The following is a 14,321-nucleotide window of genomic DNA, read 5'->3' on the forward strand; positions in this document are numbered from 1 at the left end:
TTAGTTTTCTTTAAAATGAGTCTGCACTCTGGGTTCGCCTCCTTCACCCTGCATCCTGACACTGTTTATATTCGTTGTAACATCATTGTGCCATAATCAATCATCTTCAAATGTAATTTTATATCTGGAAAACATCCAAACACCCAAACTTGGTGTTTCCAGACACCGTCATTGGAAACCACTGGTCTAAGTTGCCTTCAAGTGCTCCTCGTACAGTACAAGGGTAACACGGCAAAACGATGACCGCACTTGAACTTTTCTACTTTTTGGAAGCGTTACCTGTGTTTTTGTTTGAAAACTAACATGTCTTTTTCAATTTAGAACAATTAAAAATTGACATGTACGTAGTGGAAATTGAACGTTTTAGTGCAGTTTCGATGTGTCAGCAGTTTCGAAAACGCATCATTTCCCAGAGAGAGTAAGGGCGCGTGAGAGGGGGTTGAGTGTGACGTCATGTTTGGCGGAGGAGAAGTTTGTGTTTCTTCTTCGACAAACTTCAGACACCATACTGTAGGTGAGGGGGGACAAGGGGGAGCAAAGACCGAGTCGGATCGATGATTCCTCGCTTTTTTGTTGGCTTTGACGCCTCTAGAACCGAACTCGTGTTATTTTACTCTTCGTTTAAAGGTCCTTTACTATTACAGAATCAGTACCGTTGAAAAAAAAAAACGCTGACCGAGATAGTTCGCGGTTCTGGAGTTAAGTTCCGCTCGCGAATATCTGATTGTGGTTTAGCAGGCCGACCGTCGCCACTCCTGGTTGTTTCGTCAGTTTGTGTTTTTTTCCCGAAAAAAATGAATGTATAAGTATCTCATTCGTGGTGTCGTATGAACCGTGGCGAGGCATCGACGAGGGGTCGGGGGCTCCGGTAGCGGAGCGGGACTTCATGATGGGGATGCCCCGAGGAGGACGTCTGTTCCTGGCGACGTGCCTCTGCTCGCTCTTCGTCCTGGTTCTCTACTTCCAGAGCATCACCAAACCAGGCAAGACACCGCTCAAATCTGTCCTCTTCGACAAATGAATCTCACTGACCTTTGCTGTGTAATGTTTTGAAAATCAGTCACTGTTTTAGATAAAGCGAATTCACAAAAAAGAAAGTATAAACGTCCGTAGCGCTGTTTTTCTCTTCTTTTTTTTTCTTTGGCTTTATCATGTCCGTAAATAACACCCTTCACTCATGGGCCTTAATAACTGTAATTTAAACGTTAAATAATGCATTTTATAGAATGACATAGTACAGTATGTTGGTGAACTATTAAGACTTTACATTAGTTTGTTTTGACTTGTTTGGTTTGTAAACATCCATATTGACTCAAACAGCAACACTGAAGCACCTGTATGTGTGGAGGTGTAGAATTGTGCTTCTGTACAGCAGATGGTTTGATGAAATGTGAATGAAACGGTGCATGAATAGGGCCACTGTGTGAAGCCTGGAATGTTTTTAAAGCCCCCCCCCCTCCACTCTGAGACCCCCTGCATTCCTTTGCTGTGTCCCCTCTCCTCTTCTTACCTCTTTCTGTCAGTCCTGGGCTGAGCCCATTTGGCTCAGTGAACGAGAGACCGACCCCGTTGGGCCATGCAGGGTTTTAGGGGGAGCAGACTGAGAAAAGAGGGTGGCTACATGATTGTGGGGGGTCATCCTTTTTTTTGCTTAGGTAAAGGGAGCCGAAGAGCATCTGACCTTAAAAAAACAATGACAAAATGTTGTCAGTGTCAGAGGAAAGAACTGAAATCAGTTCATATGATATGGAAAACAAAAAAAAACATGGTTCTCATTTTAAATAAAACCATGCTGCACACCTGAATTATGGCTCTGACGCACATCATCATGGAAAAGCAATAAACATTTTTTTTTTTTATAGCTGTCAGACTGACAGGCCGACCACATGTTGCTGACCCTACATGCAGCACACTTCCACACTCTGGTTGACCTCCGCCCGCCCGCCCGCTCGCTGCCTGACCTGTTCAGGCCTGTCAGCTTCAGGGCTCCACCAGCTGCAACGAAAGCCACATGTGAAGCTGGTTGGAGCCACATTAGACAGGACTAATTCACAGGATGTCAACAAAGCACAGGTTCTTTGTAATTAGTGCTTATTACTGTTTATGTACTTATATCAGGTTTAAAACCAACAACAAAGTCTTCCTCAGTTCTGTCTTATCCTGGCCTGTTGCATCTTTAATTTCCCCTTTTTGTCTTTTAACTTGATTGTAGGTGATAAAAGTTTGACGAAGGCATCTATTTAACATAATCTGTTGTATATATCACACTGTGATTTATTTTGTGTTTAGTCTGACGGGAGATGTTGTGAGGAATAGAATTTAGGAACGACTTCTCATTTATTTGGAGCTACCTAACTTAGAGTGTGACTTTCAAACCGGACACCAGCGTCTGATCGTCACGATGAACATTCACAAACGTTGTGTTGTCTAAAAATGGAGGATGAGTTTCTCTGAATCAGAAATTTGTTTCAGTTTTGCAATAGCAGCAAAACAAACAAATCAAAACAAAAAAAAACAGAAAAAAAATCAATTCTTTTAGTTTTAACTAACTTTTTTCTTACTGCAAATTTATTTTGAAGTTGTTAATGTCCCGTTAGTGTTTCCTAAGGCACCACTTTAGTCATTGGTTAAATAGTGGCTAGTCAGTTTATTACATTAAAAATCTGTAAAACTATGATTTACTCAGTCCTGAGTCTCAGAGGCTCTATCTTCTGACATTTGTTTTTGAAAAACTGAAGTGTTTCAATTCACTAAATAAGTAAGCAGGTGGATAAATAAAAATGAAGATTAGTAATAAATAGATAAATACATAAACTGATGAAGAAGATTCTATGACATTTGTTGCTCTTGCTGTGACTTTAGATCCTGGACTTTTAATTTTAGCTGCACAGGAAACTGCTGCTTCATCCCATATGATAAAAATGGTGTGGAGACATTTTGAAGCTGCAATATTTACTTTTTTTACCCTATTAAATAAACCATTAAACAGGTTTTTATTATTATTATTAATATTATTATTATTTTGTCTTTTTGGCCCAGCCGCCACTCATCTGTAATGCTTTAGCAATGCCTGACTAATTTAACAAACCAATAATCATTTCATGGCTTTGGTGATTGATAATAGATGGAAACAAGCATTAGTCAGTATAGTCATATGCTGCATAGTCACAATTCCCTAAAACTCTGTAAAACTTTTAAAACCAAACACAGTAACGGAGACTCAGTTCTGCGAACGACCCACATTTATCTGTAACAGATGAGAAATCGTTTCCAGTAATGTTGCCTAATTGCTGAAGGAGATTTGGAAAAAAGTGTGAAAGTCCTGTGGTTGGTGTTACATCACCGTGCTGCAGGGGGATCAATTAATGCAATTTTTTGCCTCTGCATGACTTCCACATTATTCTTGTGTTCTTTGTGCCTGGTTTTGTTCGTGCTTTTAGTCTCTGAATCGTTCTCTTGATTTTACAGAAGTCTCTGTTGAGCTCTGCCTCCTCAGTAGATTAAAACCACTGACTCTATGTTGGTGCAGATGCAAGTAATGGCTTCCAGAACAGGCTTTATAATGAAACCTCAGGAGTTGCAGTTAAAGTTTAACACAAAAATTCAACATATAGACCTTATTTTGAAGCATCGTGGTTTGTAAGAGATTCTTTCTACTAAACAGTGAATAATTCCAAACAACCGTGTGCCAAAAATCACACTTAAGCCTAATACAAACGCACAAAACACACACAGATGCACATAACGATATCAGCCAAATTAGAGAACTTTGTTAGATACTACATACAGGAAGCACAGTGCTTATTATTGTTGTGCTTCCATTGTTTGATATCCTGCTGCAGCGCAGCATGTGATGAGGAACTCACTGCCTAATTTATGCCATATATATTGCTCTATGAACAGCTAGTTTATTTAGGAGTCAAAGTTTGAGTTTAGCTACTTCACCCTGTGCAACATACAGGTTTTGTTTTGCTTTTTGAACTGAAATGGAAATTCAGTAACTTTTTTCACTCTTAGCGCCATTTTTAGTTGCATTTAAATTGTTGTTACTTATAGACACAGAAGCCTTTGGTGTTGGGTTCATATTAAACAAGAAGGCCAGGACTGGTTGTTGCTAACCAGCTGCTGTTTAATGATATGTAGTGGACATGAGAAGATAAGAGCTTGTGACAGCACCAGACTTATAAGAGTCTGTTACAAGTGTTACAACATACACTTGTAATTCCAGGAAGGAAGGATGGTAACTGGACAAACTGAAGCTGTTTTATGTCTCGATTGTAGCGTCTGTTTTTATTTGTGTGATATTTGTCATATTTGGGATGTTATGTTATAGCTGCAAAAGGAAAACATATTTATTTAAGTGACCACAACTGTTAGTATTTGTTAATGTCTCCCCTGGCATGTGTAAATATTTAGCTGTTTTTTATTGTGCAGTTTTGTTGTTTGTTACATTTTAAGCTCATTTGACATTAAGGTATTTCTTACTGATCTGATGTGGACATTTTACATCATCTTATATCACTGTCTTCCGGCTGCAGTAGAAGAATAACTTGTAACATGAATGGATGGTATTAAAATGGGCTACGTTCTTTGCCACATGGATATTGTGCTCACTGATATTGTGATGATGAGAAATCTTTGTGCTGCCCTCCCGTGTCTCAGTTTGCATCGTGAAGCTGCAATGAGAGCATCTGTGTTTAATTGAAGATTTGAGACAATATGCCCATCGAGTCATTTGTAAGCACACATGCCATTTATTTAATTTTGTTCCAGTGGGTTTTGAAAAATTCACACTTTATGATTTTCCCAAGATCTCTTCTATTTAAAGTTAAAAATCCACAATCAAATGATCACAGCTGTTGGGAAAGATGTAGCCAATACTTTCTGCTTTCATTTTCAAAGTTGGGCCTGGAAACATGAGGAAATTATTTTAAATCAACTGAACCAGAAGGTGTATTTTGTTTTATTTGTCATTGATAAACTAATCTCATCAATGACTGACCGGTATGCTTTGGGATTTATTTAAAAAGTAGTCTCACCACTTTGTTATAATTTGATTTCTTCCAAAACATTCTCTTTTTCAGGAAAAGAACAAAAGCAAAACATTTTAAACAAACTCCTGAACTCGTGAATTAGACAAAAATAGAGCTGATCTTCTAGTTTCTTTTTTGACACAGACTTGCTTTTTTATGTGGTTACATTGGCTTCACACTGGTGCAGCATGGCATCCTGTTCATGCACGAGGATGCTACTACGTAGAGCGTCTCAGCTCGGTGTGCAGTAAATGTGCGTAGTGTGGGAATTTGTAAACGGTGAACAGATAAACATTTAAAAGATAAGTGTATTCCATCTGAATCAGCAACATTTCAGCTTGAAACAGAAAACTTGTGTGATGAGTAAGAGTTGTATTATTTTGTCTAATGTGTATACATTTGTTGAAAGGCCATGGCCAAGAAGTCAGTGTGTGTGAGGTTTGCTCTTGGTGAAATCCCAGTTTCTGCACCTTTTCTCTGCTCAGAGCTCTGTTGATGCTGCGTTCAACAGTGCCAGCTTTAGCACTTCATTTACATGACTTCACATACGGAAGGAAAACGCTCCCCTCTCCTTCACAGGTTTTAGGTACAAAAACAAATTTAGCAAACTGGCAACGTAACCAAACAGAAGTTCTTCAGCTTCACTTTTTGAGTCTCTAGTCTTACTTCAAAACTTTTGTAATATTCACAAATCGAATCGGAGCTTATCGAAACGTAAAATGCCGCAAATTGATGACATTTGCTTTTAGGGTTATTTTGCCAGATATTTAGGCTCTAAACTCAAACTCTCAAAATAGGATTCCCTGCTTTGAAACATAATGCTCACACACAACCAGTGAACACTTCACATTATCTCTGTCACCAAAACATCTGTTGGAACAAGTTGTTAAATTAACATATTTATCTCCAAACAGATTCAATAAGTGCCCAATCAAACACCGAGTTAGATGCACATATGTTTTAATTCTCTAAATGCTTGGATCTGCACTGCTACCTCCCTGAAACAGATATCAGATAGCATGTTGTGAAATTCAGAAATGTTATAATGCCATAAGAACCTCCTAAACACCACATGCTACACCTGCTGACTGTCTCACTCTGTTAATAAAGTCTGTTAGTTTTAGAAACACAACCTGTTTATTAAACCATTTAGCTTTCTGTCATTTTGCTTTTGTTTAATCTTTTCTGAATAAACGATAACTGGTTTTCTGTGAAAATCCCACCCGCTTCTAAGGAAACTTTTATTAGTTTGAACCTCTCTGCACAGAAGGAAACAATTCACAGCTTTTTGCAGCCTAAATGTTTCTCATTTATGGTGTATTTATACAGTTGTATATAATAACACTTACTGGTTAGGGCCTCACAAATTGCTGGGAGCCCATCTTCCCGCATGTCTCATCTAAGTGAACTCGTAATCCATCACATTGAAGTCTTTTAATGAGCAGGGAAATTGGAGGGGCTGTTTTAGATGTGTTGCTCTTTCAAGTGAAAAATGAACTGGTTGATGATATGACTTGCTAATGGAATCGGTCCCACAAATGTGGTACATGTTTGACACGCGTTGGGTTTGTGCAATTAAAAGTGTGAGGAAAACATCTGCTTTCAACATGTAAATGGTGTGACACCTTAACAATGAGCCCTTCTCAGAAAACAAAAGGATAAAAAACCAAAAAACAGAACACTCGATAACTTGGTTTCTCTGTTTTCTGTTGTCACAACTGTACCAAACTGCCTCAACTTGTCCTGTTTTCTCTTTCCATCACTGTTTCATTTTGAATCAGGCTGTGAAAGGCCTTAGCTCATGGAGACTTCCATTACGTGGCTCTCGTAAAAGCTGTCCTATTCAAGGGTAATTAAGTTAAATTAAGCTTGTGCTTAGTGTACAGGATATTTACTTTACTGATGGTATGTAATTGTGCTCTGTACTTTTTTGTCAGAGAGAGGAAGAGGGACCTCAAAAAAGAGGAAGTTTATTGAATCAGGGGAGAATAGAGATTAGTTTTTTGCCCCTAGATGGGATTTACAAAGGAGTTACAGGCTGCATTGGCCCTCAAAGTTTGAAAGTATTTACTTTCTAAACTTGGTTATTTTCCTTCTCTGAGCTGATTAATCAAGTGTGATTTGTGTATACTTATCTGGTTTAGTGTAGGGCTTAATGGAACCTTGTTTATTTCTGATGAAAACATCAACTTGATTTAAGATTCTGGACAGGTTGTTAAAGCAGACAACCAGGATTAAAACTGGCCTGTAGGTGTATTTGTAATAAGACTCCTCTTCCACAGTACTAGGCTTCAACTGTCAGTGTTTTGTCACTTCCTCAGTCAGAGAGGAAGTGGTGGTTTTCTGGTGTATGAAATGGAGCACTTGGTGCTGAAAAGGTCTTAGTTATCAGCACTTGTGATGTTGTTTTAGCAATGCGTGGCAGGTTTTGTTACCGTCTGCGTGTATTTTTCCATTAACACAGAAAACACTGATCACATGAGATCCTACACCTACTGACACATGGTCAAAGATAATTCCGAAACATTTCTGAGATAAAGTTTTTAGAAAGTAAACAAAAATTTGCACCACTCATAAAAGTGAATTTCTAGAATGTTGCATTTTGTGAGTGTAAATGCAAAGCATTTTAACTGGATTATTGGACTTATTATAGGATTATTACTGATTTATTTGTAATTACATAACAAATTTAATCATTTGTTAGAGTTTACAAGTTGCCCAGAAAGGGAAGCAAGCCTTCACCAGGCTTTCTTATTCATATCACTGTAGACACTTTTAAATATTGTGTTTAGATGATGACAGTCATCCCCAAACATGACTACAGCCATGTTGGTGCCTAAAGCAATATGGTGACATGATCACTTTAGCAATGGAAACATGGACTTACCGTACTTGTAAATGTTATATAATAGAACAATGATATGTTTATTTTTGCTTTTTAGTTGTTTGATTTGTCATTTGAGTCACGTTTCCTACCTCAAACCTGACTGTAGACAGGGTGGTGTGATGTGGCTGGAGGTGGGCTTCTCTGATGTTTTAGGGCTCAGAACTGCAGCACTCTGAGTTATTTTAGTTGACATCTTTGCCTTTCAGGTCTTTATGATCACAGCATGGGATGTAAAGTGTTTTGTCATGCAGTAGCTCTGAGTAAACTCTTATTATAAGCAGGTGTTTCTTGAGCCATGTTCCTGCTTCTGGAGGAAGGGTAGTATGTTTGCTGTCGGAGGGTTTGGTAAAGATGAGAACTCTGATGCCTGATTCAATGTGTTGTAACTTGAATCTGTCTGCTGTGTGGCCTGCATGTTTCAAACCTCTTGGGTATCAGACAGCTGTTTGTGAAAAACACTTAAAAAATACTTTTGACCCAATATGCGTGTTTTGTTTATACACTAGGGCTTTAAAAATATGTTACCAAGACTTTCATGGTTGTTTATTAGTGTATCCAAATAACGTGATGGGAATTCCTCAAGAAGAATTTGAGGATTTTAAGCTCATGCAAGGAAGAGGCAGATGGAGAGGCTGTATCACCGCAAACTTAGTATCAATCTCACATCATTTGCTGAGTCACTACTACGATATTTGTTCTGCTTTTTGTGAATTCTGCTTCCTCAATGTGATTATGATTTACAGCGTAGCTTAATCTCAAAGTATTAGCTGTAGTGCTGTGTTTTTCATAAGGCTAGAGTTCCAAGTTGACAGAAATTTATTAAATGTGGATGCCATTTCAGAGCAGTGAAGCAGATTTCATTAGATCGCAGTAAACCCAGAGGGGACACTGAGCTCCGACTGGGTTCTGTTTACGCAACACAACAACACTTCAGCTTGCTTTTTATTGCTGGGATTCTTTATGAATGATATTATGGGGTTTTACATCATTTAGCAAGTCTCTTTTTAAGTGCTTCGTGTTACTTTGCAATAAACCTCTCCGCACCTCTTTTTACCATTGACTCATTCCAGCTTTCTTCATTGTTTGGCCACATCTGTAAAACAAATCTCTTCTCCTACTCAGTGTCATTAGGTGCACAGCTTAATATAAACAGCCATAAGGAAGCAGCAGAAATGATGTGAGGGAAGGAAAATGCATAAGTATTTATAAATGATGGAAAGGGTGGAGAGACATGCAGCACAGCTAATTAGCTTCTGTTAATTCATTACTTGCTTGTGTAATGTTGGTAATTTGGAAGTAGGTGTCCCCTTGTTTTTTTTTTGTTTTGCATTATCCTGACTAGTTAATTTGTTGCAGAAGGACAACAGCTTTTCTGAAGGTGAAGCCACATCACAAAAAAATGGTTTGGGAAACCAAAGAATGATGAAAAGATGAATGCAACTAATGCAAGTGTTAAAGAAACTGTTTCTATGGAATCTGTAGGTGGGAGGAGAGGGGTGTTTCCCTTCATTAATCTGAGCTCGGAATGATCTGGCACAACACTGTTTGGACATCTTTACAATGCAATTTAACCCTCTGTAAAAGCATGATACAGTTTTTATTTTTTCTCATTAGTGACTTAGTCTGAGCTCAGTGGGGAGGCTGTCAAAGCCTGCTTGTACACACAAAACACACAATCTGTGTAGCTTTACTCTGGCCTCAAACGCATCCCATAAATCACATGAAATGTTGGTAAATTAATTAGAACACAAACTCACATGATAACACAAATTCAATTGAAGTTTAATTATGTAGAAACTAAGCCAGTGTTACATACAGTATTCAGTTGTTGTGCAGCTAACTTGCAGATTCCGTCGCTGTGTTGCCAGGACATTTAAACCTATTGTATAAAATGAACACAAACACAGAAGTATTACATTGACATGTTTTGTTTTGTTGATTTTTTTCTTTGTTGACTTTTATTCATTTTTTTTCCATCTATCTATAGAACCAGCTGTAAAGACTGACGGCAGACCAGCGAAAAGCAGGAGAAGTCCACTGCAGAGCCTCTACAAAGGAGACCAGGTGACAACAAAAACACACCCTGCACCGCACAAAAACACAAATAATAAGTAGAAACTGCTAATAACCACTCAGACTGGGATAATTATTAAGTAAAATGAACGTGAATGTGTGCACCTCACGTTCTTTTAAACACATTTTAAAATTCTACTTAAGCAACGTGACACAAAAGATGTCTTAAATAAACACAAGACAAATCAAACTCTTTTACTAAGCGTTTAGTATGATTTTAACTTCATTCTAAGTTAAATCTTTAAATTTTGTTTACAACAATTTCTGGCTGAAGTTGAGTAGAAATCAGTTTAGTGTTTGTGAAGTTTCCTATGGAAGGGAACCTCACATAAACAGGTTTTAAATCTTAAATTGTGCACATGTTTCTTTGTGTATAGAAATAATAATATATGTCCCTTGGTTTTCTTCAAGTCATAAGTGTGTTTAATTTGTACAAATAACTAAGGATAATCTCATGCAGTCACAGAAACATTTTTTCTATGATTAAATATGAAATTGAACAACAAATAAACACTGCTTCAATCATTTTGACAAGTTTAATCCTTAAAGGATCATAGCAATGTTCCATTAGATTTCCTGCCAAGCAGTTTAAAAACTTTCTGTTTAGAAGGAGATTATGTGTGTTCCGCTCGGTTCCTTTTTCATTCATCTTGCATCGTCTTTATCAAAAGCAGGTTCAGTTGTCGGCAGCTCAGAAGTCCCTCCAAGGCCGCAGGGAGCTGCTGGAGGAGGCGTGTCTGAGCCACACCAGGAAGCGCCGGGTGCTCTCACCAGAGGATCTGAAACACCTCATTGTAGATGATAAACACAGCCTTATTTACTGCTACGTACCGAAGGTTGGTGAACATGACGGGAATCAGTGGAGCTGAAATTATAGATTAGAAGTTTCAGGTAGGGGTTTGAATGCTGAAGACGCTGCATGAGTTAAAAGACAGACACATACTGATGCTGTAAAAGCAACAGTTCATGTAATGCCATCTGTGGTTTTGTAATCTTCTCAGCCATAACTCATCTAAATCCATACTCACATTTGTGGTGAACATATTGTTGAATACATCAATATGTAGGTATGCTTTCAGAGTATATAACTACTCAGATGCTGATTCACAAATAAACAAATCATCGAAAGAATCTATGAAGAACCAAGTAATGAGAATGTTAATTATTTTGTTTTTCCAGTATCAAAGCAGCAGTGACCCCTGTCAGGACATTTGGGATTGTTTATGTTTCATATTTGTCTTTATTTTGTATCTTCCAGGTAGCCTGCACCAATTGGAAGCGGGTGCTCATGGTCCTGACCAGTGACGGCCGCTACACCGACCCGCTTGCTATCCCGGCGAACGAGGCTCACGTTGCAGGTAACCTCCGCACGCTCTCCGAGTTCTCAGTTACGGAGATCAACCAGCGCCTTCGCAGCTACCTGAAGTTCATCTTTGTGCGGGAGCCCTTTGAACGCCTGGTGTCGGCCTACCGGAATAAGTTCACACGTAGCTACAACACGGCCTTCCATAAACGCTACGGGACGAAGATCATCCACCGGTACCGGACGGACCCTGAGCCTGAAGCCCTGGAGAAAGGAAACGACGTCACTTTCCGTGAGTTTGTTCAGTATCTGGTAGATCCTCGGACACAACGGGAAGAACCTTTCAATGAGCACTGGGAGCGGGTGCACTCCCTGTGCCACCCCTGTCTGATCCACTACGATGTGGTGGGGAAGTACGAAACCCTCGAACCAGATGCTCAGGCTGTCCTCAGATTGACTGGTGTGGAAGGAACAGTTCAATTTCCAACAACTAGCAAAAGCACCAGGACCGATGGCAACATGGCAGCACACTTCTTCAAGCACATTAGTCCTTTTTATCAGAAGAAACTCTTTAACTTGTATCGCATGGACTTCATGCTCTTCAACTACTCCACACCAGAGTATCTCAGGACTCGGTGACCACATGAGACAAGAGGACCAAGCCTTTCTTTCAGACTTTTGAGCAATCATAATTTTGCACTTTTTTTTTTTTTTTTCATTTAAAAATTTTTACAGTTCCAAAGAAAACAGGCAGTTGTGGAGAGAGGCTTTAGTTTTCTGGTTTCAGTGATGAAAATAAAAAGAAAACAATCTGCCTGGGGAATAAAAAGGACCAAGCATGTGATTTTCTCCGTCAAACATCAGTCGCACGGGTCTGTTTTCTATTGTTTCAAATCCAAGTGTCTGCAAATGCAGAGGAACCAACGTTTCATAAACACATTCTTTCAGTTTGTTTTCATTTTTGCCTGAGATAATGCTTTTGTACAACTGAGCAAATTGTGCTGTCTTAGTTCTTTGTGAACAACTGAAAAAGCTGGTGAAAAGTGCCTCTTATTGTATTTCTTGTTCTTAAGAATTAATGAGCCATGAATGAAAGTCGGTCTTCAGAGGAGCAGGTTCTTCTCTTGCGGGCGACTGTGCTGACTGTGTTACTGAACGCAGAGATTGTTTCAGAGCCTTTATTTATGTCTGTCAGCACAAAGTATTTATTGTTACACAAAGTGAGGTTGGTAGCTTGTAAATAAGTGAAAATAATTTATATGAAAGGACAGAAGGTTGTTCCCGTTTTAGGATGCATATTAAATTTTGTGGAAAGTTACTTGCTGTCTTGACTTTTTCCACCTAAACTGATGCCAAATCATCAACGTTGAACTTATCTGCTTCCTCTGTTTGAAACGATACCCAGGACTCATCCTGATTGCTATCAAACTGTATCTGGAAGTCTTTAACTCACAATGTCTTCTTCATTTGAGTGAGCGCTTGCAGCCATCCTTCATCTATCACCGTCTGTATTTAGCCCCGGGCATGAGGGCTGAACAAACAACCACATAGCTGTGGTCATAGCTGGGTCCAGCCCAGCACCACCCGATTCAGAGCCGCCCTTGTTGCTGTGAATGCTGGCACACGAAGAGTTAATCCACCTCCAGTCATCTGCACTGCAGGGCCTTGTTCAGCAAATGTGTTGGAATTTATGGAGGAAAAATTGGAGCTTATTATAGGAAAAGGCTTATTAATGGGCTTTACTATCTTCTGTCTAAAGGAAAAATCCACAGATTTGACACATCTGTGGATTTTTCAGGTCTTGGGGTTTCACTGCATGAGTGAAAAAAGCTCAAAGCTTTTAAGAGTAAAGTAATTACTGTACTGGCTACTGCTGTAACTTAAATGAAACATTCAACCTATCTGTGGTTGAGTTTTATTGTTGATAATTTAGTTGCTGGGCTCTGACAAGGAAAAAGAATGTGCAGCAAAAAGATGCTATTTCTGCTAACTCAGCTTAAATTTCTGCATTTTTCTCTGTTGCACTGCAAAACTCAAAAAGGAAGTGGGCCCTAAGTGAGCTTTTAGTTTAAGTATTAAAATTGATGTATGCACCTAAAAAAAAAGAACAGGGGTTTACTTTAATTAACCTAAAGGTAATTATGCACATAAACATAAAATTATACACTTAAAGGTCTAATTTGTGGGCTGTTGTGACATCTAGCAGTACCTCACCCTCCCCACCCATCCAGCCATGGACAAAACGTAGCTGTAGTCACAAAAAAACCGTTAATGTTTCATTTATTCTGTCTAGGTTAGCCTCATGGTGCTAAAAGGCAGCACAACAAGGAAGGAAACTCATTTCTTGTTCGGCTTTAAAATGTTTAAGTTGTATTTCTGTCAATATATCGTCCCGCCTCAAAGAAACGCCATGTTGGTTTGTAAACATCTGTATGAAAAATTACATTTCTACAAATATATTTTCAGGTCAGTGTACTAATAATTCTCTTATGTGGCACAGAGAACGGGAATAAGTAAATCCGTGAGTGTGACAGAAACAGAAATTAGAGTGAGTCAGCTGCTACCACAGAAATGATGGATGAGTATTAAAATTTACCTTTTACATAAAGAAAAGTAACCAAGCTAATAGTAGTTTACTGCACTTACGGCACATTTTGGCCTACTGCTCCCTGACTGTAAAGAATCTAATGATCTTCATAATATGAAGTCAAGTAAATAAAATGGTTTTATTCTTGAACAGAACCGGTTGTTTGTCTTCAAAGCTGTTGACTTATTTAGTTTTTTGCTGTCATAACTGTGTCTCTGATCTTTTACACAACTACTGCTGTGTTTGTGCGTGTGCGTTTCTTGAATTGTTGTTGTGTGTTCATGTACTTGTTAGCGTTTGACACAACCATGCCATTATAGAATCTTCACTACAAAGAAAATTGGTCGTACAGTCAGTCTGTATCAGGGGGATTAGTCGAAACTTCCTGCAGCTTTCCAAAAGGAAATCAAAAAATATTTACGTGAATGAACGAAAGTA

At 38.8% G+C, this 14,321-nt stretch overlaps 1 protein-coding gene across 2 annotated transcripts; it reads left to right on the forward strand.

Moving 5' to 3' along the window:
- The first annotated feature begins 476 nt into the window (after positions 1-476).
- On the forward strand, positions 477-13,544 carry si:ch211-236h17.3 (carbohydrate sulfotransferase 11). Of its 2 annotated transcripts, none has more exons than XM_025004849.2 (4): positions 477-983; positions 9,908-9,984; positions 10,668-10,829; positions 11,252-13,544. In XM_025004849.2, the coding sequence occupies exons 1-4, from the start codon at positions 887-889 to the stop codon at positions 11,933-11,935; spliced, it is 1,020 nt and encodes a 339-aa protein (XP_024860617.1). In that variant the 5' UTR covers positions 477-886; the 3' UTR covers positions 11,936-13,544. The 2 variants fall into 2 exon arrangements, with proteins under 2 accessions (XP_024860617.1, XP_017266685.1); XM_017411196.3 differs by having other exon boundaries at positions 482-983; positions 10,665-10,829.
- Positions 13,545-14,321: the final 777 nt, after the last annotated feature.

This window comes from Kryptolebias marmoratus, linkage group LG8 (assembly GCF_001649575.2).
Source record: "Kryptolebias marmoratus isolate JLee-2015 linkage group LG8, ASM164957v2, whole genome shotgun sequence".
In the NCBI taxonomy this organism is placed as follows: Eukaryota; Metazoa; Chordata; class Actinopteri; order Cyprinodontiformes; family Rivulidae; genus Kryptolebias; species Kryptolebias marmoratus.